At 29.5% G+C, this 26,286-nt stretch overlaps 1 protein-coding gene across 1 annotated transcript; it reads left to right on the top strand.

Moving 5' to 3' along the window:
- The first annotated feature begins 2,164 nt into the window (after nucleotides 1-2,164).
- Nucleotides 2,165-2,857, top strand: LOC136076192 (zinc finger BED domain-containing protein 4-like). Its single transcript, XM_065789665.1, has one exon. It carries the CDS (start codon nucleotides 2,165-2,167, stop codon nucleotides 2,855-2,857), a length of 693 nt encoding a protein of 230 aa, XP_065645737.1.
- The last annotated feature ends 23,429 nt before the right edge of the window (nucleotides 2,858-26,286 follow it).

Below are 26,286 nucleotides of genomic sequence, written 5' to 3'. Positions count from 1 at the left end.
ATAGAAATTGTTTTAAGTTCATTAGTTAATATTTTATTCCATAATTTCGGCCCTCTAGTAGAAATTGAAAATTCGGTCGCCGCAAAATAACTTTTGGGTTGAATATAACTATTATTTGAAAATCTGGTGAGATATCTATTCTGATTTATTTTGAATAACGGGTAAAATATTTTAGGAGATATATTTTTATTAATTTTGAACATAAATATAAGAACTTGATAGACATTTAATTGATAAACATTCATTATATTTAAATTAACAAATAATGCTTGGGAGTGTGTATAACGGCCCACATTGGAAATGATTCTGATTGCATGCTTTTGTTTATTAAATAGTTTTTTTATTTTATTGATCTAAGTTTTATGATCTAAATTGTTTTGAAAGTCCTTCTAAACGGTGCTTGTAAACATCTTATTTGTTTTTTTGGAATTTTTTTGCAACTCTCTGCAAACACGGTGAAGATCTACAAGTTTTTTTAGACAGTTAAGTATAGCTCTTGTAGAATTTCTAGCTCTTTCCCAAAATACAATACACTCTCAAATGACGAGGTTTTCGCTTTCACTAACAATCAATTTAACTTTGCGAATGTTAAAAAAAGTACTGCAAGAACTTGACGGATAGACGGTAACTTTGCGCCTGTTACCTTATAATTCACGTCACCAAATGAAATAAATTTTGTTTAATACTGCTTCCTAATTTCACTGTCATTCCTTAAAAATAAAACAATATCTGTTAGTCATAAGAATGACTAAATTAGGGTTTTCTAAAATTACGGATTTGCTTGGAGCTCCTTTTACAATGTCGCAAAATTAATAATAACTATCTATTTACAATTATTGTAAGTAGATAACTGTTATCTATTTACTATTATCAATTGGTATTAAATTATCATGATAATAATTATTTATTATCAATTATTAAATTTGCACCATTGTATGAACCACTTTTAGCATATTTACCTTTTTAACAAATAGCGTGAGTAAGAACAACTTGTATAAACATGATCCTATGCAAGTCGAATCGGCACGGTTTATCGTACTTCAAATGAGGACTAAATTTATTTTTTAGTGTTTTAGAAGCAAATGAACAAAACTAAGACCTATGCGTTAGAAAAAAAAAACATTGGAAAATATAGGACACCTTAATATATATATAAATAAAACTCAAATTTAATTGACTAGAATGTTTTTAAAAACATTCTGAATGTTTTTATTTTAATTTTTTTTAATAAAATATTTTTATTTTAATTTTTTTTTAGTGTAAATCGTGCACTGAGTGTTGCTACATTGACTATCTTATAGCTTGACTCGCAACAGAGTGCTGCTACATCCTTTTACAAATAGCCTGACTCGCAACGGAGTAGTGCAACATCGACTGACAAATAGCCTGACTCGCAACGGAGTGTTGCTACATCGACTATCTTTTAGCCTGACTCGAAAGGGAGCGCTGCTACATCGACTAAGGGTTTGGTTGGGGAAGGTAGTCTATCGAGTAGTAAAAAAAAAAATTCCGGCCCTGCATTTTAATTTTTACTTTTTGTTAACAAAGTACGGAAAAACTTTTCATTTATCATTTTTAAACAAACGTTCTATTTGTTCTGTAATAAAAGAATAGTTTATACAATATAACGTTATTATCTATAGTATATAGATAATAACGTTATATCGAAATTATCATTTATTATTATAGATTCTATACCAACAAATATTTTGGTATCAAATGTGTGTGTTATAGTTAAATATTTAATATCAATTGTGAATACGTATAGTTTTATATTTCAGGAAAATTTAATAATGAGGAGCTTTATCTGGTCATTATATAAAATAAATGACGCAAGTGATGCGTATGCAACCTGTAATATCTGTAAAAAAAAAATTAAACGTGGAACTAAGGAGGCTGGGCAAAAGTGTTTTAGTACGACACCTCTGCATAAACATATTAAAATAAATCATCCAAAAGAATATCGTAAAGAGAGAAATAAAAGTGAACAGAAAAGAACAGCTCAGCTCACACCGGCAATTTCTCAACTCTTACAACAGAAAGTGAGGAAATCGCTTGTGAAACTTCTAAGCAGACTTCAATAGATGAGTATTTAAAGTCAAAAAAAGTATGGAACATTAATGATTCTAGATCCCAAGCTATTCATCGTAAAATTGGGTTAATGATGGCCTTAGACAACCAGCCGTTTACTTTAGTTGAAGATACAGATTTCAATAGTTTAATAAATCATCTAGAACCTAGATATTCCTTACCAAGTAGAATATATTTTTCCCAAACAATAACTCCTCAACTTTACATGGAATTAAAGAATAAAATTTCTATTAAGTTAAAAAAAGCAAACCACATAAGCTTTTCTTCAGATATATGGACATGCCCGATATCTCACGAATCATTTATTTCGTTGTCAGGCCACTGTATTGATAAAGATTTTAACAGAATTGATGTGGTATTACATGCTTCTCATTTTTCTGAAAGCCATACAGGAGTAAACATATCTGAAAAGTTAGAAAGTATGTGGGATAGCTGGAAAGTTCAAGTTGAAAGACGACACCTTCTTGTAAGAGATGGTGCTAGCAATATGGTTAAAGGGAGTAATCAAGCCGAAATTCCATCAATCCATTGTACCATTCATTTACTTCAATTAGTTGTTTCAGATTCAATCATGAGTGAAAATATTGTAATTGATGTCCTTGCAAAATGTTGTCGACTTATAACTCCTTTCAATCATTCGTCCCTAGCATGTAGCAATTTTAAGAAAATTCAGCAACAACAAAATCTTGACAATCTTTGTCTTGTTCAAGATGTCCCAACAAGATGGAACAGCACTTATTTGATGCTTGAAAGATTAAACAAATAAAAAATTTCAGTTCAACTATACTTAGCAGAACGTTCTGACGTTTTTCTACTTTTGAATGGACACTTATATCAAGCATTATTAAACTGCTAAAACCTTTTTTCCAATTAACTCAGGAAATGAGTTCAGAAATAACAACTTTGTCCTCTGTTATTCCAAATATATGCACATTACATAAATATATGTCCAAATGTCAAGTTGATTTAAATATTCAAAAAACTCAGAGTCAACTTAAAACTTCTTTAAAAAATCGATTTTTTGCAGAAGCAAACGATGTAAAGTCTTTGCACATCACGAAAAAAAGATGCTATGTTATGGCTACATCAATAGATCCAAGATATAAGTTTTCTTTTTTTGATGATGACACCAAAAAACAGGCTAAGTATTGGTTAATAAATGATGTTTTATCCTTTGAAAAAACAATAATTTGTTCAGAAGAAGTAGATTTTCATGAATCACCACAATTAAAGTTTTCAGTAAATACTGAAAAAGAAGAAGACTCACTTGAATCGTGTTTTAAAGAGATTATAAATGCAACATCTGAAAAAACGATACCTTCCAAAAAAGGAGAAGTAGAAAAAAATCGAATGAGATTTTGATTAGAAAAGAAATTAAAAAATTTATTTCTGAACCACTGGTAGACAGAAAATGCTGTCCATTGAAGGCTTGGATGCAAGAAGAACGATTTCCTCTATTAAAAGAAATTGCTTTAAAACACCTATGCACTCCAGCATCATCCGTATTTTCAGAAAGAATGTTCTCAGAATATGGTAACATCTATGAGAAAAAAAGATCTAGATAATTAATGCTTTTATTTATTCATCACAATGGTAGAAAAATAGATTGACTCTTTCATTTGCATTTACTCATTTGAAATTAGTTATTTGTTGAAATTTTGTTTGTTATTTTCTATGTATTTTTTCTTTCTTATGTAATATAAGACTTGTTGCTTTATAAAATTTGTTAATTGGAGTTACGAGCCATCCATAAAGTATGTAGACACGCATGGAGTGTGGGAATACCAAAATATCATATCCGGCCGGATAAATAATATATCCGGCCGGATACAGAATACGGATTATCCGGATATCATATCCGTTACACCTCTAGAATTAAACGCGCTTGAATAAATTATAAAGTCTGTAGTTTGCGACGTATATTTTAAAGACTCTTGAGAATTGCTACTTTGGAGACGGCGAGCTTCAAATAAAACAACAAGTTTGTTTTTGTTGGTATACATTTATTATTTTGTTTTACTTAAAAAAATTCTGCCAAACATTTTTTTTTATCATTCTCTTTAAAATAAACACAGCTAGTCTCGGCACTTTGGGATCCCTTTAAAACGAACACCGATTTGTAAGAATATTTTTGATGAACCACATTTTGAAGAAAATTCTAACAAAATTCGAGAACAGATTTTTATTGACAATATATAAGAAAACTTTCGAGTTGCTTTTTTCTCAAATTGGAAAAAGATTTAAATCTACAATAGAATTAAGACAATTTTTTAGCTTTTTAAAATCATCTAATTTGTTGGAATGTTAAGATTTGGAAATGGTTCATTTATCTTGAAATTTTTACAAGAAATTTTTACAAAAATTTTATTACACCAAGTTTTGAATATGAATTAATGGCATAAAAAAAAAACAATAACATGGTGGAAGAAGTTAACAAATGTGTTGATTTAATAGAATTGTTGGAAGTAATTTTAATTTAATAATAATTTACTACGGCTTTAATGACTCATTTAACTTTACGAATATCAGTAGCTTTAAACGAAAGAAGCTTTTTTAAAATGAATTTAATTAAAAACTATTTGAGAAACACTATGGCAACAAATAGACTTCTGCGCGATAAAATCGCGCTGAAAATTATAAATTTAAATTTATTACATTATATTGTTTTTGACAAAATTACTTTCATGTGCATCAGTGATATTTTCGTTCGGAAAATAATTCTAGTTTTTGTTTTTATTTAGTTTAGAGGCAAAGTTTTTTAGTTCTAATTTTTATTCATTTCAGTAAATAATTTTAGTTTTAGTTTTTATTTAGTTCATGTTAAAATATTTTTAGTCCTAGTTTTTATTTAGTTCAATTTTCGTTTGTCGGATAAATTTTTTATCTCATCTAATTTTAATGTAATATGATTTATAAAATAATATAGGCATATATAAGTAATGGAAGTAGAACTTAATACCATAAGCAAACATAAAAATGAGAAAACATAATTAAATGTAACATTATACTCCCAGTGGCTTGGCTAGGGATTCAAAACCCCCACCCCCTCCATTTAAAAAATAAAAAAACTCAACAACAACCTGTCCTTAGGGCTCCAAAATTTAAAAAAAAACTTTAATTATTAAGTATAATTAAAAAAAAATCTCTTTAAATTTGGTAACAATAAAACTTAATGAATATTTATTAACTTTAATAACTACTCATATTTTTTGCAAATAAATTGATGATATGATTATTATAATGAAGCTCAACATGTACAGACTTATAGTTCCTAGCCAAATAAAGCTAGGAAAAGATTTTTACCGCATTACTCCCACAAAAATAATTCATTCAAGGAACTCCAATTAGTAAATTTTTCTTTTTATTGACAGTTGCATTAATTTTACAATTTTGTATAGTTTTTTATTTGTCTATTTTTATTTTATTTATCAACCTATCTATAAATAAGTTCGCATACGTTATTGAATATTTACTCTAAAATGATAAATCAAGTCGTTTGTTTCAAAATAAACACAATTCCACAAACAGATAAACTAACCTTAAAATTTGTTAGGTTCTTTCCACACAACTTTGTATTGCATACTTTTTTATTTTTGTTTTTATATTTTTTGTTTTATTTTTAGGTGCCCCAAGATGTTCTAACGGTCTTGTCACAGAACACCACGGAAGTGCATTTAACCGGGAAGTTCACGCCTCCTTCCCTACCGTGACGCGAAAATTTGTCCAGAGCACGTTTCGAACCTCGATCTCCTGCTTATTAAGCAAGCGCTCTAACCACTGCGCCACGGCCGCACAAATTTTTCACCATTACACGTTGGTAATTATTTATTCTATGCAATTTCTCCCACTAGCGAATTTATTTTATTTATTTATTTATTTTTTTTTAATTTTTAGGTGCCCTAAGAAGTCCTAACGGTCTTGTCACAGGGCACCGCGGAAGTGCATTCAACCAGGAAGTTCATGCCTCCTTCCTTAATGTGACGCGAAAATATGTCCAAACCTCGTTTCGAACCTGAATCTCCTGCTTATAAAGCAGACGCTCTAACCACTGCGCTACGGCCGCACAATTTATTTGAAAAAAGAACTGGTTGTCGATGATCTAGCTATTAAATTTAGTTATGGGATTGTCCATAAAGTACGTATGCTCAGAGACGAAGAGGGGGTTTGCGAATGGCGCATATGAGAAGGGGGGGGGGGGAAGTAGGTCAATTATAAAAGCATAAAGACACTAAATTAAAAAAAATATCATAAAATGTTGGGTTGGTAAGTTAAAAGTGTAGGTACTTTTAGAGAGGTAGAGGGTACTCAAAAAAGCGTATGGCAAAATGCGGATGGGGGGGGGGGGCGGAGGGTAGGCAAAAAAAAGCTTACGCACTTTGGAGGTACGTACTTGGACGACCCCTATAAAACTTATCAAAAATATTTGAGTTGTTTCCGTCAATTTTAGTATTCAGTAGTTAAAGGGTAAATAAAATTTAAATTAGCAATTTGGGTTAAAAATTTCCCGCATATTTAAACCACCATATTAGTTTTTCATTCAAAATGGCGTCCTCCCAAACTGAAAGAAATTGTAAATTCTGGATAAAGACTGAGCTGAGATTTTCATCATTTGAGAGACTGTGGTTGCAAAACGAAATGAATTTTCCGAAAGACTACTCAATGGGAAGTGAAATGAACTCAGAAATTGAAGAGAATGTTTGGAATCGCCTGGTTTTGGTTGGGCCGATGCTAGATGGCTATTTAAAATAAATAGGGATTGCAATATTTTCCAAACTGACTAGAAGTCATTTAATAGGCCTTGTTTCATCAATTAAATTATGTATTCCGTGGTAAATATGAGGTTTATGGCAGCAATTTTTGAGAGCTATGGAGGAAGCATAGAGTTACTATCACCAAAAAATAATATGAAAAACCTTCTTATTTTAATAGAGAAACAAGATACAGCAATTCAACTGTTTTATCCATCAAGATTTAATGGAATGAATTACCTTAAAAAACGAAATTATTCTTAAATAAAAGATCATGGTATATCAAAAACAAAATTATCTTAAGTTGGGAAATCAAATGTTGTTGTCAGCATAAATAACCCAATACGTATGAAATGCTTTCACAATATAAATCATCTTAAAGTTTCCTTTTATATACAAAGATATACTGCTGAAGGCTTTGTTGTTGACACTTTGTTGTTGACACTGCTACACAATCTCTTGTCAAAAAAGAGTTCAATAATACATGAATAGCGATTAAAAAACGGTTATTTTCATAGCCACACAAGCTTTTAAAAGCATTATTAGGCATAAAATAAATAACAATATGAAAATAGCAATCTTCAGTTTGTGTGGATAACAATGTGGATTTTGAGGTAATTATATTCTTATGTGAGAGAGATTTTTTATTTAAATGACTAACAAATAAAGTTTAATTTATAATAAAAAATAAATAAAAATATACTTAACTAAATCTTCAAGATATAAAATCATGCATTTTTGGAATTCTTTTTCTCCTAAACTGGTTGAATGTTCTTATATCATAATATGTTTTTATTAAGATTTATGGCTATGAAAATAACCATTATTCCGAAGCTCTATATCAATTTATTCATTGTGCTTAAGAGATCCCTTCTTGGTTCTTCCATTCTTACTTTCTAAAAAAAAGGTGGAAAATAACTTCAAAAAAACATAATTCTAGCTGAAATTTGGTGTGAGAAATAAATTTACTATGAAATTTCTCAATAAGTTCACATATTCATATATATGTGAACTTGTTTAAAACTTCCATAGTAATAAATTATTAAGTTCATATGTCAATAATAATAGTTTTTGAATTTTATAAATACATCAACTCATCAGCTGAGAACCAAGAGGCCGTATGTCTACATTTCAAATAATAGATATATGGCCTCTTGGTTCTCAGCTGAGGAACTCACAAATGTAAAAAAATAGTAATTTTTTTATTTCAAAAACATACTATCAACTTGAAAACAAGTCTTACTTGGTTTTAATTTATATTTACAAAAAGCCCTCAAGGCGTCTTATCAAATCTGTTTTTGAACCAATAACACTCTTCTTACGAGCCTTCAGCTCATTTCTTAGCTGGTAAATAGTCAATGCTTGCGGAATAAGTTGAGTAATGACTTGATTGCATTCACTTTTTGCTGCGTGTTTATTTAAAGAACAAACATCTGTAAATCTTTTGCTACATATTTTGCATTTTACAGGCTTTATTATGAATAAAATATCTTCTGTCAGATATTTCTTCTGGATGCAATCTAGAATTGCAACAGACTCAATGCAAACTTGACATAAAAGCTCAGATTTTAGTGAACATGAACAGCTACAGCATTCTTCGCCTGTAACAGGTTTACGAGATCGAAAATGAGATTGATACATGGATGGTATCGGAAATGATAAGGCAAGTAAAAATTTCGTACATAGCTAGACCGCATAAGTTGATACCATTTACCTCTTTCGTCTTGTTTTGTAGATCTGTTGCTGCAAGATTTTAATTCTATCTTAACGGATGAATGTTTAGATTCATTACCTTGCATAGAAAGAATCCCATAACCAACTCCATAACCCTTGAAAATTTCTTGCACATGAAATGGAACAACATAACCAATAGTCCAAACTGTACCGTTGCAGTTTAGAGGGAAAAAAAGTGCAAATAATAAAAAATATCTTTGACAAGCAGCAGTAACATTTTCAATATAATTTTCTTCAGCATCTACTATATTAATGACACTTCAAACATATCGCTGTAAATATCTGCGCTAGAACTAGTCATGTTCTTTTTCTTTATCGTGTTTCAAAACGCTAACTAGGCGATAACCATATTGGGCAATCGATATCATTTGTGCACCAATAATCCTGACAGATGGAGTCTTCAAGCTTTGAAATAAATAAATATTACAATTTAATAATTTGATATAAAAATTCTAATAAAATAATCCATTATGAAAAATTATTTATAATTATTTTAACTTTTTTTTGCTATAAATATAACTTACCGATTATCTTCAACAAGGTAATGTTCTTTATACGTTTTACCAATAAAACTTGAGCCAATGCCAAAAATAGAATCAGAAGAATGCTTAGCTGGTGCTTTTAAGATTTTACAAAACTCAACAAATCTGTTTCGTCTTGTTGCTTCAAAGTATAATACATTTAGGCAATGTGTCCAATTGTTTATTTCTAAATGCAGGGGTCTGGTTTTATTCTGTCTGAAAATATACCAATTCTTGATTCACCTAATTGACACAATCCATTCTCAGCCATAAAATCCAGAGATTTTAGATGTTTGGCATTTTCTGACAAATCATTTGAAAATTTTTTTTGAAACTCTTGTAAATTGACAAGACCATTTTTTCGAGAATTGTTATCAGAAATCTTCCATTTCTTATCAGAATTTGAATACCTAATAGATCTGTCTAAAAAAGTAAGTTCACTTTTGTTGAAATTGCAGAACATTTGCTGCCCAACACAACCAGGATGTATCACCAGCAGGAACAAAGGAAAATGTTTTCATTGTTTATATACAACTGATTACCTTCAATTAACTCCATTTCCTCACTATGCTGACTCCATAGGTGTGCACATACATTATCTTTTTCACCAGCTGTTAACATATGAAGAGGAAAGTAGAATTCACGACTACAAATACAACTGCCATAGTTCCATAGTGACATTGTAGCTATAGTCATTATTTCTTCTTTTGACTCAGGTGCACTATCATCAGAAAACTCAACAGCAAAGTGATTTATGTTCCCATTAAGCCACTTAAGTTTATCTTTCATTGTTTTAAATTTCAAATTTAGATCAGCAATCATTGTGATTAATGATGTCACATGAAACACCACTTTTTATAAAATGAATATCTCCAATATTAAGATTTTTAGCAAAAGTTTTAATAGCTTTATCAGAAATATTTGATGTTTTCAATAAAATTTTATGTTCTCCATAAGATATTATACTACTTTCATTACTGTGTTCAGTGAAAGAATTATTCTGTATTTTACACAGCATGGTATACTTTCTCCTTGACATATAATTTAAGTATTTTGTTAGAACTGCTTTTCACAAACAAGTGTGACTTTTTAATTGAGCATCTGATATCTTACCAACAAAATTTTCAAGAAATTTCCCTCTTTTATAAGAAAGTATTAAGTTTTCTATCTCAGTTATTGAAGCAATACTTCTCAAATAATCCCATGCACCATTAATTGATCCATTTCTTCCACCGTGAACATATTCAAGAATATTTTTTGTTTCTTCATGACATCTATAATGGGTTGAATTAGTTGTATCATTAATCATTTCAAAGCTTGTATAATTACTTTCACGTCGCTTCCGTACATGACTTTTTTATCTAGGAAATGTTTAAGATCTTCAGATTTGTCTTTTAATACCTTTCCTAGGTTAGTTTTTCCATAATATATAAAAATTTAACGCCTTACTTTTATAAACACTGTGTTTATTTAAAGACTTTTTTTTCAACATCAACTCTTTTTTCTGATGAAATCTTTGAGCAGAGGAGGTTTTCTATGATCCAGAATGCATGTTTAATTTAGAGCAGTTTTTTTTCTTTATACACAACCTAAAGATTAGTTTATATATTTAATGACAAACCCAATAATATAAAAAAGATTTATAATTTTAAGTATTTAAATCTGTTCTTTTCTTCTTTGTATAGTTGAACTTAAAGAGATTTGAGGAATAAGTTTAAAAGGTTTTAGGGTTTAACTATCACTATAAGAAAAATACGTGAAAGATTTTTAGGAAAAACATATGCAGTTATAATTTTTATTATAATGTTAATTGTAACATATTTATAATATAATTATGTTTCAGTTAACATCATAAAAAGATTTTTGCCAATTTAAGGGGGGATCATTTCAATTTTAAGAAAGACTAATTATTTAAATCTTAAAGGCACTCACGCCCTCCATCCCTCATCCGCCTCATTAAACAAGTTAAAATAAATAAAGATATGCTTAAAAGATATATTGCTAAACATAAGCACATTTTTTATATTTTTATCAATCTAAAAATTATATTTTGAAATAATAATAATAAATAAAAAACGTTGTTATTGTTTATATAAAAAGTTACGAAAATCGTAACTTTTTATATAAACAATAACAACGTTTCGGTGTCGAATAAATATAATTTTTAGAATGATAAAAATATAAAAAATGTGCTTATGTTCAGCAATATATCTCTTAAGCATATCTTTATTTATTTTAACTTGTTTAATTTCGAAGTCGGTGCAAAGCTTTCATCTTTCTATGAAACACAAATAGTGAGAATCAAAAGGCATATTCGTAGTAGATAGGCTTTCAACCATTTTCTTAAATACTTAAGGAATGACTTGTATATACTTAAAACTAGATTTTGTCTTTAGAACTTTTTTATTATTTTCAAATTGCACTTTTTAAAATCAAAAGCTCAAAAAATACATGTGTTTTGACACATTTTTGAAACTTTTATTAAGACTTAAAAACACAAGTTGTAAACTCAAAACACGCAATTTTATAACAGTTGATGTTATAGCTAGTTTTTCAATTTTTTCGTTGAAGCAATCTCCTCAACGCATACCACTTTTGATTCCAAAATTGAAACAGCACGATATTAAAGTAAAAATTGCTTTTAAAAACACTTATTATTATGTGTTTTTTAATGAAATATTTTTTTATATCTTTTCTAAAAACCTTCTAAAAAATCCCCACAACCAAATACGTTATATTTTTGCTTAATTAATGTTTTAAAGTATACTAGTCTGGTCGCTACATTTAAAAAAAAAGGAAAACTAAACATTTAGAGTGGACATTCTAATTTTTGTATAGACTTGTTTCATATAACTAAAGAAGTTTAAAAATCTTTACGTGCCACTCGGAAACTGCTTATAACTTTAGTTAGAGACAAAAATAGATGCTACTTATTGAAAAGATTTCAAGTATTTGATATCCGCCATGTTGCTTATAAATCGAATACCGCAAAGCATTAATTTAGTTTTCACAAATTATTGACTGGGGGTTAAAAATTTATAAAATTAGATGTTTTAAATACAATTACTCAAATCTATATAACTAAAATTTCATAAACCTTATTTAAAAACAAATTTTTTTTAAATTGCTTCTTATTATTGTATTAAAATTATTAAATGTTTTTAATTTAATAAATCTAAAAAAGAAAATTTGTTCCCGTTCTTAGTTTACGAAAAAGAAATGTTTCTTTTTCAAAAACCGTTTACTAAAAAAATGAGTTTTATTTATTTTTATTTATTATTATTAAAGTAAATAATGACGAGTAGCAAAAATCGCAGCATCTTAATCTAGTTCCTAAATAAGAAATTAAAAATGCTTGCATACTTCATCGAGGAGAAGTTGGTGATAGTAATAACAAACTGTGTGGTTTTACTGAAAATGCGCTTTCGAAAGTGAAGTAGCTTGGTAAGTCACAAAAAAAATATTCAACTCAATTTGTTTATTTATATACTGCTTAAAACAATGGTACGGAAAAAATTATAAATACCATGGATTTGATAATAATATTTTTTTTTACTTTAGTCAAATTCGAAATGACTTTAAAATTATAAACATTTTACCTGATTCGTGCCCAACAACTCTCTTGTTTCATCAAAGATGTTACGATAAGTATGTGAATATAAAAATATTAAACATTCTATAACATCAGAAAAATAGAGCCGAAAAAGTCAATGAGAGTGTAGTCGTGGTTGATGCATCCTCGTGCATCATCTGAGCGCAGAAGCTCAGCTCGAAATGAGATAGATCAGGTAATTTAAAAAACCTTTGGGTGGGAAATGCAAACAAAGAAAATTACCCTCAGTTTTCACGTTATTTATTGTTTTATGTACTACTTCAAAGTTAAAATAGTTTCCTTGTTTCTGGAAAAACTATTGCGGATGAAGAATGTCGCATTTGCTATCGCAAAAAGACTAGTAAATATAGGAACGGAGTGAAATGCTTATAAAATGTGTAACGGAAAGTGCAGCAAACATGTTAAAAAAAAAAACGCTGTAAGTAAACCTGGCATCCCTCGACTAATAGCTAGTATCTCGGGCACAGAATTCTCCAAAACATTTTGTTTGGATTTCAACAAGTTTTAGTTTTAAAAGTAGCTTCAAATTAAATCTTTATAATTTATTATCTTTTTGAAAACAGGGATGGAAACTTCTCCGTAAGAAGAACGAGCGGTGCGTTTAACAAAGTTCCATCTGATCAATCCATTAAACAAGCAATTAATCATGATCAGAAATGATAAGGTGGAAGAAAAGGTTATAGTACGTCTGAAGGAACCATTCAACGCTGGGTACTTACAAATCATACTGTTTCAAAATGTGTTTCAATTTTAAAAAATGACATGGGAATCACAACCAAAAAACAAACACCAAAAGATTTAAAACCATCAATAAAATATTTCAACAACGGATGTATAGAGAGAACTTTGATACTAACAAAAAATTGGGGTCCTTTTGAGCAAAGAGATTCTTTGGTAAATATTTTTTCTGGAATAGAAGCACCTGATGATTTAAAAGAAAATTTATCGAATGCACAAACCGTCGGGGAGGCAGAGTTCCAAAGGTTCTTTAGAAAATGCATTCAATCTTCAACAGTTTCTTTTTACGTTCCAATTAAAATTAGTCATCTGCAATTATTTAACAATTTAAAATGGAAAAAAAATTATTGCCTTGAAGAGAAATCATTCACTATCTCAGCCGAACGAAGCATGTTTGGGAGATTGCCTGTTATTGCAAGAAGTAGAGAAGGTCTAACTTTGAAACAAATACTATATTATTTTTTAAATTCTATCCAATGGGCGTTGGGATTACCTGATGGTAGCCTCGTCAAAACAAACAAGATAAATCTTCTTAATAAGTTGATTTACTACTGTTATTATAGGTATTGATAAATCTTCTTATTCAATAAGCAGTTTAACTTAAACTAGTTGCCAATAGCCGAAATCATTTGTTTGTTAAAAGCATATTAGTCATTCTAAAATAATTAATAAATACTACCTAAATACTAAATTTTGATATTCAGGTAACATTTTCAGTATGTTTAGTACCAATACCAAGTCACAATTTTATAAATTGACATGCGAGGTCGGCGGTCAGTTTACCTAATAAACTAATACTTTGTTTTATTCATTTACTTGGTATAAGTTTTTTCTGTTTTTGTAGCGTATTTTATAAAATCATATTATACATAAAGGTTTCCAGCGAGGAAGTTGTATCACTGCACACAAGTCACGAAGAGGCTGATACAAAAGCATTCTTGTGCTCTAAGCACGCAGCATATATATATATATATATATATATATATATATATATATATATATATATATATATATATATATATATATATATATATATATATATATATATATATATATATATATATATATATATATATATATATATATATATATATATATATATATATATATATATATTTGAAAAAATTGTTTACGTGACGCCATCAGTACCAAATAAAGGCTTAAATTTGATCCTTTAAGCACTTTTAGAACTGCTCGTAAGTTTTTCTTAAGATGTTGTTATTTATTATAAGGTTTTCTCAAGAAGTTGTCTAACGTTTGACGTAAACATGTATTTTTCAGTTTGATAAAAAAATATACATCAGGGTGACGCCATCAGTTCCAAATATGGGCCCAAATTTGACCCTGTAAGCACTTTTAGAATCGTTCGTAAGTTTTTCTCATAATTTTGTTATTTGTTTTAAGGTTTTCTCAAAAGGATATCTAACGTTTGACGCAAATCTGTATTTTTTACGTTGATAAAAAAAGTATATATTAGTGTGACGTCATCAGTACCAAATAAGGGCCCAAATTTGACCCTTTAAGCACATTCAGAAAAGCGCGTAACGTTTTTCTCAATTAAGACATCAACTTTAAACTATTTAATTAGTTTTTGTAATGTCCACTTCATTTCCAAGAAAAAATTACACGTAGCGTCCAGACTATACTTGTTTTTACTAAATTCAGTCAAATTTTTGCTGGAAATACGTTCTTTTGGACTATGGATTTTTAACTCAAATTTACCAGCTTGTTAAGTAAGACTAAACATACCGATTTTTCAGATGGCGCATCGTAATTAAACCATTTCCATGCTAAACTATTTCTCTTTCCAACAGCACAAAGTCTACTCAAACTCATCGTGTAGAAAGTTGCGTGAGATGATCAGGTTCCTAAGATGGTATAACCTTTTTTACGGGTAGACTGATGATTTTTTCGCGAACTTTTTTGTTTAAGGATATTCATACAAGTATGACGGTGTTATTTATTTTAGTTTCTTGGTTGTATAGTTAATATTCTTTGATTGTTTTACTGTTAAAAAAATTTACCATCCCCGTTATAATTTTTTATTATTCAATATTTTGTAATTACGTCAGAACGCAACAAGATCATCAAAAATTTATTACCTCATCAATATTTTATGCTTATCTACTGCTTATTCCATGGGTTATATGATATAATACATAAGCTGTTGTTATGCTATTTAAATTATGATTGCGCTAAGTGAAGTTGCTTAGGATGATACGTTTTGAGACGCTCACGATGAGATGCAGCTTTTTATTAAGAAAAGCGCTATTTTTTTAAAGTTAATCTCCGCGGAGTTTTATTTTGGTATTTCAAGAGCGAAAGTTTTTTTCAAAAAATAGTGTCGTTAACTTTATTAGAGATTATTATTTTAAAAATATTTATATAAATTATATAATATTATATATATATATATATTTATATAATTATATAATAAATTATATAAAATTATATATATATATATATATATATATATATATATATATTAGGGATATGACTTTTTTGCAACCTACTAGGCCTGTATCGTAATTCAATGAACTTTTATGTAAAAAGAACGAATAGATGTTTCATTTTGACATATTTTGAAAAAAGGTCACCCCAAAACCTAAAAAATCGAATTTTCAATAGGTACACTTTTGTACAGTAAATGAATATTAAAGGCTGAAGATGTTGTAAGAGTCATACTCCTGTTGTTATTTTATTTATTTATGCAACATGTACTGTGATATAACAAAAAACATTATGTGATATATAATTATACAAGTATTACAAAATTAACAGTATCAAAGCGTCTAGTACAACAATATACATAACTGTCTGTGTCTATAGGCCTACTGTGTTTAGTACATGGGTCACATGATGCTCACGTCTCATAAAGAGTCTAGCGCTTATTACTTAGAATGAATCGAAGTTGCAGTTTGTCTTTCTTTCTGCAGGAAGCATACAGGTCTTGCATCACCTTGATTGCACGTTCAGCTATCTGATTACTTCGTGGTATGTCGATGACGGATGGCTCTTTCTTCCAGTGATTTTTGAATGACTGCAATGCCTTTTTGTAAGGCTTCAATACATCAGATAAATTCTTGAAGTCATTGTCATTGTACTTTTGACTACTAAACCAATGTTCTGCCCACTCATATGAAATGAACCTGCAAACCTTCTCCAAATTCTTTCTCGCTTCAGGCATAAGAATGAACGCCAGAATGGCGAGAATGGCTCTTGAGTTCCATCTGGCATTGCTCATATTAGGAATGTTCTGAAAGTGAATCAGAGGGAAGTTTCTTTGTTCTTCATAGAACCTAAACACTCTTGTTAAATGGTACAAAAACTTCATATCGTCTCTCCACCCTGATTTATCAAGAATTTCTACAGTTCCATTCATAAACTTATCCTTCAGTTCATCATACTTATTCAACAGTTCAGACACAAATGGGTATTCAATGTTTGGAGATTTGGTATCACCCCCAAGTTCTTCGTCCATCACCAGACGGAGAATCCTGTCTAGTACGTGATGCTGACAACCGATAAATTGTGGTATTGTGACACCCTTTAATTTAAACATACGTTGCAACTTCACAACAACTCCATTTCTCTTCCCAGTATTGACGTTTGTTGTATCAGTAATGATCATCTTAATTGAATTCCACAAATTGTATTCATCAATAAGTTTGGCAATTTTTTCAGCAACAGTTTCAGCTTTGCCATCTTTTAAACGCAGTGCATCAAGTTTCACGTCAGTTCTTTCATTCTGAAGTACAACTACCTGATATTCCTTATCATCTATTCGTTTGCCGTCAAAGTGTAAGGACCACTGTTCCATTTTAAGTTGTTGTATCATTTCTTTTTTTAATTGACCTGCCTCTTTGAATATGGACTTGTAAATTGCTGATTGACTTGGAGTTGGAATATCAATACCTTGTTGTGATAATACATTGCATATTTTAGCAGCTTTCTTTGTGGAAACTCCACTTGATGTAACCATACTTACAGCAAATTTACTTTTGTAGTGCTTTCTGGGTTTTTTCTGAGTGTCCTCATCATCGTCTTTATCACCGTCGTCGTCTTCATCATCTTCAATCTTACTTTTTCAGTTTTCAGATTCAGTACCACTGTCTGTGGTAGACAGGACTTGTGATGTGGAAGGTATTGCTGTTCCAGACTGGACTTTCCTTCTCTTGGAAGGGTGAATGGTTTCTTTACTTGCCACTTGTCCTGTTGAGTACCCCACCTGTCCTTTACTTTCTTTTTGTAGGTGGTATAGACGTTTATCTTCCGAGGATAACCACTGGCCATTCACTTTCGTGATGTCAAATAATGCATTGAGAACATCATATTTTCCACGCTTGACACATTCATCATAGACCTTCAGCACCTTCATAAGCTTTGCTCTTATCACTTGATCAGACACACGTGGAAAATTCAGTTTATTGTCCCACAATTTTGTAATTTCCTTAGAAATTTGGTCTATTCGTTCTTTTCTTCCTTTAACATATGCTCCGAGAAACTGGTATCTTCCTACGATCTGCAATTGAAGTGGTATTCTGGATTTTTCATCGAGTGAATGTTCTTCTACAGCCACGCTTCCTCTTCTTCTGTGTGACTCTTGAAATCTCACCAAATTTTTAGTCCAAGTCTTCTTGTTCTTTGTTACTGTGGTATGACTTTTCTTGTGAGACATCATATAATATTGTTACGACTTTACGGATAGCTGAGCGTAAATATCCGTTTAATAAAGTCGTTAAATTAATAAAATACTTTAACTGTATAGTAATCCAATTATAGTTCGATAATCCAGTCAATGTTGATAACAGTTCGATAATCCAGTCCGTATCCTAACGATAATGCTACAACTACTTATACTTCGTACACTTACAGCGTCTTTAGTTCGCTACAGTAGTTCCTTATTAGCTCAGTTACACGCAGAGTACTTCATAGAACTATTCACATTATCAACACTGAGCTCTGACAGCAGCTCGCTTATATAATTATTTAGAGCTTCCAGAATGTTCTACTAAGTTCTATAATCTTCTACAGTCTGTTACAGTCGTCTATATCACCGTGGTAACACAATGACGTCATCACATAACAATTCCAAGTATTTGCCGGCACACGGCCGTTTCGTTGCCATGGTAACGTGTGGCGTTATATTTATAAATTCATAACAAAATAATGAAATAAATAGAATTAAGCTGAGAATTAAGCTTAAGATTAAAACATCGGTCAAAAATGAATGTATAAAAATGGTAAATCAAATTTTTATTTTGGGGGTGACCTTTTTTTGTTGCAGAAAGCTATTTGGGCCTTTTTTCATGATTTTAGGTAAAAGTTCATCGATTTATGATACAGGAAACATTTTATTTGAAAAAAAATTAAAAAGTCATATCCCTAATATATATAATTATATAAATTATTTAAAAATAGTGTCGTTAACTTTATTAGAGATTATTGTTGTTGTTTTTTTAATGGTTTTTAATGGTTGAGATAATTTTTTTTATGGTTGAAATAATTACTTTTTACTTAAGTATAGTCCTTGAAGATACAATTTTGAATAATTTTTTTTGTGTGATTATTTTTTTGTTATTTTGAGTTTTTTTGAGTTCCATTAAATAAAGCTCATCTTAGAAAACTGGTTTCCTAAGATGATATGATTGGGTTTGTTAAAAAAAAACGCAATTTTTGGTATAAAGATTTTTTTTTAATGAACTATTTATTTATATACTGTAAGAGGAAAGATTAAAGTATGATATCTGCAAAAATAAATATAAATATTATAATATTTCGGCTGCAAAAAATCAATACACTGTTAACATGCTCAACATACGCAACCTTCCTCTAGTTGTGTTTGTCATTTAATTTTTTTCAGTTCGAATAAATATATTCCAACTATATAATAACTATATTCAATTAAGTTCGAATAATATATTATTACAATAAATTGTATTTTAATAAGTATGTATAAATATCAAATAACTCAACTCGTTTCAAAACTAGAACGAAAATATTTTCGTTTTAAAATAATTTTCAATTCAGTTTTTATTCCGTTCAAAAATTTAAAATTACCGTTTTTATTCTGTTTTCGTTCTTAAAATAAATTTCGTTTTAGTTTTAGCTTTCGTAAACAAAAAGCTTTTTTTTTTCGTTCTCGTTTTCGCTCTCGTGCACGAAAATATCACAGATGTGCATATTTGTATTTTAATGTAAAATATAATAAAAATTTTAGTTTAACTATTTTTTATAAGTCATTACTTTTTTTCTTTTTTAAAGTACCTTATTAGAGGAACTAGGGGCCAGGGGCAGATTGTATCCGCTTGCCTTGGGCCTCAAAACTGAAGTTGCGTCTTTGATTAGACGTAATATTTATTTGGAAATTTATACAGACAATTGTTCACATATTTCAGCGGTTATGTAGACTCAGTGGTTTTACAGATGCAAGCAATACAAAGCATATCATGAAAAAAAATAATAATAATAATGAACTTGAAATTTTTTGAAAAAGCTCTAACTTCACTAACACTGGTTCTCTGTGACAAGACCTGTCTTCTTGGAGTATCCGCGTTCTTTTCACTTTATTTCTTATTTTTATACTTTAACAATATCTTCTCTTGTAATTTTTTAAATTCTATTTGATTGCATCTTTTCTTATATATTAGGAATTGTAATAAAGAACAAACAAACAAAAAACTCGATTATTTACAAGTGTTGGAGTATAACACAATATATTAAAGATCAATGGCATGTAAATGTATAGTTGCTAGGTGTCGCAATACCGAAAACCGAAAAAAGTTGTTATAACATTATAACAATATTTTTCATTGTTATTTTAAAGCCTATTAATCTTTTATTTAAAGAAGATAGTGTATTAAGTTTTTATATTGTCTATATGCTAACCAACATGATATGATACAAGGATTTTTACTTCATGCAAACAGATTTTCGCTTTAAATCACACCTTTTCGATATTGTTTTTATAGTACAACTAAAAATACAATTACTTTCTGTATTTCTAATAATGTTTTTAATGTTAAACAAAAATTGTTTAGCTTCTTCTTCTATATTGACATTTTATAAAAATATATAACTTGCGTATTAAATGTTTAAAAAAGGTATTTACAAATAAAGTTTCTGTTTGTAACGTTTAGAAAATGACCTAATAAAAAATATATTGTTGAAGTTACATAACTTATTCATCCAAAAACGATCCGTATGTTAAATTTAAGCATGATATCATGTGATAATAAATAAGCATCTGCATCTTCTCCTATACTCTCGGAAGTTCGGTTTGACACGGTACAAAATAATAATTTTGGTTTTGTGCCGTTTTTACGAAACAAAAAAAAAATTTCATATTGTTTTGTATCGTATTTTTACAAAACAAGTAAAGCTTGTTTCGTTTCGCACCGTATTTTTACGAAACAAGAAAATTTGTTTCGTTTTGTATCGGTTTTTACGGAACATTTCAAAGTTCCCCAGCTCCAAACATATATTTTACAATTCCCTCACCCCCGGTTTTTTGCGAAATTGTATAAAAGCTGTTTCGTTTCGTACGGTTTTATCAAAATAATATTCTTTATCGTTTCGTCTAGTTTCGTCTTGTACCGTTTTGAGAGGCAGATACTTAACAATAACCTCTTAGAACAAATAAAAAATTAACTTAATTATTTAAGTCAAAAAAAGCATAAGCATTTAAGAATTATGTAAATCAAAGTTTCCGAAACAGATTTTAATTTTTATGTATTATGCTTATCTTGTTATAATTTCTGTAGATCTGCAGGTTTTTATTAAATCTACAGATTAAAAAAAATCGTTGCTCAGCAAAATAAGCTTAAAAATACTTAAATTGACCCAGACTTTATAAAAATATCTAAAATTCATATTTTCAAAAATTTTTAATGCAGTTCCCTGGTAGATTAAACTAAAGTTTTTTTGAAAACTTAAATTTTTAAATAGTTCTTAATTTAATGTGTTAAATCTCACCATTTTTTTTTTTTATAAATAGCAATGGTAAATCTGATTTTTTACGTTTTGATCTGAATATGACACACCCTGTTGCACATGAATGCTTTAGTTACGCGGACACATTTTTGTTCACATTGTTTATGGCTTTGTTCATGGTTCACAGCTAGACGATCCGTATGTTGAACTTAGGCATGATATTATGTGATTATAAGCTCAATAAAAAAAAAAAGTCACATAATTATAATTTAAAATGCTGAAAAGTTCTCCAAAGAATGAAAAACCAATTATTTCTTTATTCTTACTTGAAAACGTGCTTTAAAAATTACTACATATGATGGCTAAATTTTGACGGACCTATGGTGTAACTTTTATGTCAATATTACTATTCACATGTATTATTATGTGGATGAAAGTAGCTATATTTGTTCATTTGACAGATGGTTGATGTCTATTAGTAAGTGACCGGGGTTGATATTTACCCAGGGCTGGGTTTGATAAAATATAGCCGGAGCCGGGGCCGGGCCAGGTTTGTAGCCGGGGTTGCATAAATATTTATTCATCCTAAAGTATATATTTTTTAATCAAAATTGTCATATTTTGTATATATATGCATATATAAACATCATTATGATCAACTTGATTATCATAATCATCATTATTATCACGACCATGATGATCATGATCCTCATCATCATCATTATCATTATGATCATGATCATGATCACCAACAGCATAAAATAAGATTGCTTAAGGTTGATGATAATGATCATAATGATGATGATCATTACCATTATCATCATCAGGCTTTGGCCTTCCTCCTTTATGCTGTTTCTCTAATATAAACAATCTAGGGCATTTTTTTCTTAAATAAAGCTCATTCATACTACAAGTATGGCAGTCTCTTCAAGTTTTCTTACTTCTACCTACCTACTTCAAGTTTTCTTACATTTTCTACTGAAGCTGCTACCACTCTACATGCTGGTTGCTGGTACCTAAATTACTTTAATCTTTTTTAACAAACGTTGTTCGATACAATGTTTTTTTCAAATCTGTCTAAGATTATGCTTTCTTTTTTTGTCTTGCTTGAGTCATATTACACATCCATCTGATCATCTTCTCTTTTGGCAAATACTAATCCATTTAAATACTAAAGTTTATATAACAATGAAAGGATTCTATAAGCCAGCATCTAAATAAATAGCAAACATATATGTTTATATTCATAATATGCATGCATAAAGTGTTTCTTTGAAGTTTTTAATCCTTCTGGAATAATAGTTTAGAAGCTTTTATTACCTCTTTTCAATTTTAAGTCAAGGTGGTAGCCCTATAAAAAATGATGAAAAAAATATTTTTTTGAAAAAAAATTTTATTGTTAAAACAGCATCATATATACCACTACATTCATTCCCAAAAAAATTAAATCACCTACCATACCTTTTATGTCAGTTTTGATAACTTTTTAGACTATCTATATTTGGAAATTTACATAGCAACGCCCTTAGTTACGGTTCAAAATGATTATGGTCTAATATAATCCCTTCATGTAGTTCTTTTAACTCTTTTTTTTTCCAGGTAAAACATCCACTTTGCTCTACTCAAATATAGTTCTAAAAAGTATTTTTTTAAACAACAAACAGCATGTGGAAGTTACATCGAAATTCATTACATAGTAGTCATACTTTTATAGCTTCATATATATGTTTACTATTTTATATGGTGAATCCTTTATGTATTTATTAGTATATGCATGTGTGTCTTTATACATATAGATAATATTTTTTAGATTTTAAATAATAATAGAATGCTAAATAAACAAAAATGCATTGTTAAATAAAAGAAAAAGTGGAATGGTGCAATTGCAAATAAAAAAAATATTGGGGATTCATCTGTTCTTGGTACTTGTTCAAGTCAAAGGAAATTGAATATGAATAATGAAATGTCTGCATCTATAGTAAAAAATCCTCTTGATAATGACTATTTTATGTTGGTACATTTTGCAATGCTTCAAAATATATTTTGTGAATTAATGTGTCCGAATTGTGGTAGTAACATCATATTATATGACGAAAACTTAAAACGGCAAGGGTATTCACACTTTATTAGTGTCAAATGTTCCAATTGTGACTGGATTAAAGCCTCATATACATCTCCTGAAACAAAACCAAAGGAAATTAAAAATATTCAGGGTCGCAGAGCCTTTGACATAAATGTACGAGTTGTTGTTGCATTTCGTGAAATTGGATGTGGTTTTAGTGCTATGGATACCTTTTCTTCGGTAATGAACTTAAAATGTTTAACTAAAGGTCCATTCATCCAACTTAATAAAGTTGTTAAAGATTGTTACAAAAAAGTAGCTGAGTTTAGTGTGAAAACTGCTGCTGGAGAAGTTGTCCATATTGACACTGTTAGTGATATACCATGAACTCGTATTTCTGTTGATGGGACGTGGCAGAAACCACGTTTGCGCAATCTTGTGAAATCATATAAAACACTAAAACACCTTTATCTGGTAAGGGAAAACTTACCAACAAGTGCATTGACTCTATGCAAAATTATTATGGTCTGGCCATTCGTAATAATATTGGAAATTTGTATGCTATAAAGAAGGCAATATTATCGATCCTTTTTCATTTCACTGACCTACAAGATCCTTTCGATTGTCATAAATTTTGCCCACGAGATGCTCGAAGTTGGTGCTAATATTGGTCAAAAGAAAATAAGTCATATAGGTCACTAAATTCAATTCCTATGTGCATAAAAAATCTCATCTTTCCAACTTTTAAGGCTTTAATGGAAGATGAGCTATTGGAAAAGTGTATGCATGGCAAAACACAAAATGCAAACGAAGCTTTGAATGCAATCATAAGGTCTCGTGTACCAAAATCTATATTTGTTGGAAGAGAAACCATAGAATTGGGTACCTATTCAGCTTTCATACATTTTAATAATGGCAGAAACGGAATCCTTGGCATATTAGAATATTTCGGATTGACAGGAATAGTTTCGCACCAAATTGCAAAGAAACTGGATATATCACGTGAAAACTTCAATTAATTAAACGTCAGAATTTTTATGAATCACTCTAAATATTGATTTATAGACCTAAACGTTTCAAATCATACCACAAAACTATTGAAAATCGATAGGTTCATCCAAAAAAGTTAATAACTTTTTTAATATTCTGATTTAGGAAAAATCTGACGGTTAAATGGAGTATCTAGGTGTACTGCAGAATGTTTTAAAATTTATTTGAAAACAGATAAATACAAACTGACTTAGAGCATTTTGAAATGTGATCAATTTCGCTGATTTTATGACACTTTTTCCCCCATTATGGATCAACCAAATGTAATTTTTTTTTGAATCAACCTAACTCTCTCCAAGAAACTCTATAAACACTTAAATATAGTAGATTTCTTTTTATTTGTCAAAATCATCTTTTTTATAGGGCTACCACCTCAAGCCTCATTCTACTCCAGATTTTTCACCATTTTGAGCAGTTGCTTTACTAAACATTAATTATTTTTTTCATCGTTTTTCCAAGAACATCTCTCTTCAGAACAAATGTCCTTTTATTATTCCAAAAAGCTAATGTAAAAAAGTCCTATCTAATGTTAAGCTCTGTTATTCTCAGTTTGCTAAATCTTGTATCATATTAGTCTTCAACAGTGTCATTAACTAAAGTAAGTCTAACATTTAATCTCTTATTCATTGGTTTGATCTTTTTACTTCTTCTCAGAATAAAGCAAAGAAATCTTACTCTTATTTGACTGTTGAATATAATGGCCATACTCTTCCTGAAAGTTAAACAGATTAACCCATTGTTAAACATCCAAATCACTCTGGCTCCAATGCTAAAGTTAATTTTTACTTCTATAACATTTTTAGGTTACATTACGTATTGTAACGTAAACGAGATTCGTTACGTTACGTGCAAAATGTCCGTTATTTTTACGTAACCGAGACGTAAGATTTTACGTAACGACACGTAACACTGTTACGTAACAATACGTGCAAAATGTCCGTTATTTTTACGTAACCGAGACGTAATATTTTACGTAACAATACATAACATGGTAACGTAACGTTACGTGCAAAAATGTAATTTTTACGTAACCGAGATTTTACGTATAACGTATTAATACGTAACATTTAGACCTAATAAGGTGTGATCATGGTCACTTACGGCGACTTTCAATTTGCGACATTTTTAATTATTGAATGCGATTACATAAGCAATTAATGGTATACATTTTAGTCACAGCTAACACTTATAGCCGACACAGCTCAGTCTTAACAACAGAAACATTCGTCTACAGCGTGAGGGGTAGACAGATACTTTTGCAACAATAGAAATCACACTAAAAGTTGAAATAGCAACCATCATTACTAATAAAATTCTTATAATATTTGATTTCAACGAAAACTTACTGTTATACACGTAATATAATATACAGCCCCTATAACATTTTAAAATTATGTTACGTCTTAATCGGTTACAATTGGTAACAAGGCTACATTCTCTAACTTTTAATTAAATATTAAGTATATAAACTTGATAATGCAGTAAATGTTTGTTTTATATTGCCGTATTGCTAAAAATCATCTTTTATTTTATTTTTTATTGTAAAATAGCTTCGTCTCAATTGGTTACTTTGTCACGAAAAAAAAAAATTTTTTTTTTCGTGACAAAGTAACCAATTGAGACGAAGCTATTTTACAATAAAAAATAAAATAAAAGATGATTTTTAGCAATACGGCAATATAAAACAAACATTTACTGCATTATCAAGTTTATTTACTTAATATTTAATTAGAAGTTAGAGAATGTAACCTTGTTACCAATTGTAACCGATTAAGACGTAACGTAACTTTAAAATGT

This window comes from Hydra vulgaris, chromosome 02 (assembly GCF_038396675.1).
Source record: "Hydra vulgaris chromosome 02, alternate assembly HydraT2T_AEP".
Taxonomy (NCBI): domain Eukaryota; kingdom Metazoa; phylum Cnidaria; class Hydrozoa; order Anthoathecata; family Hydridae; genus Hydra; species Hydra vulgaris.
Note: the sequence above shows the minus strand (reverse complement) of the source record. Positions and strands in the feature narration are given on the sequence as shown.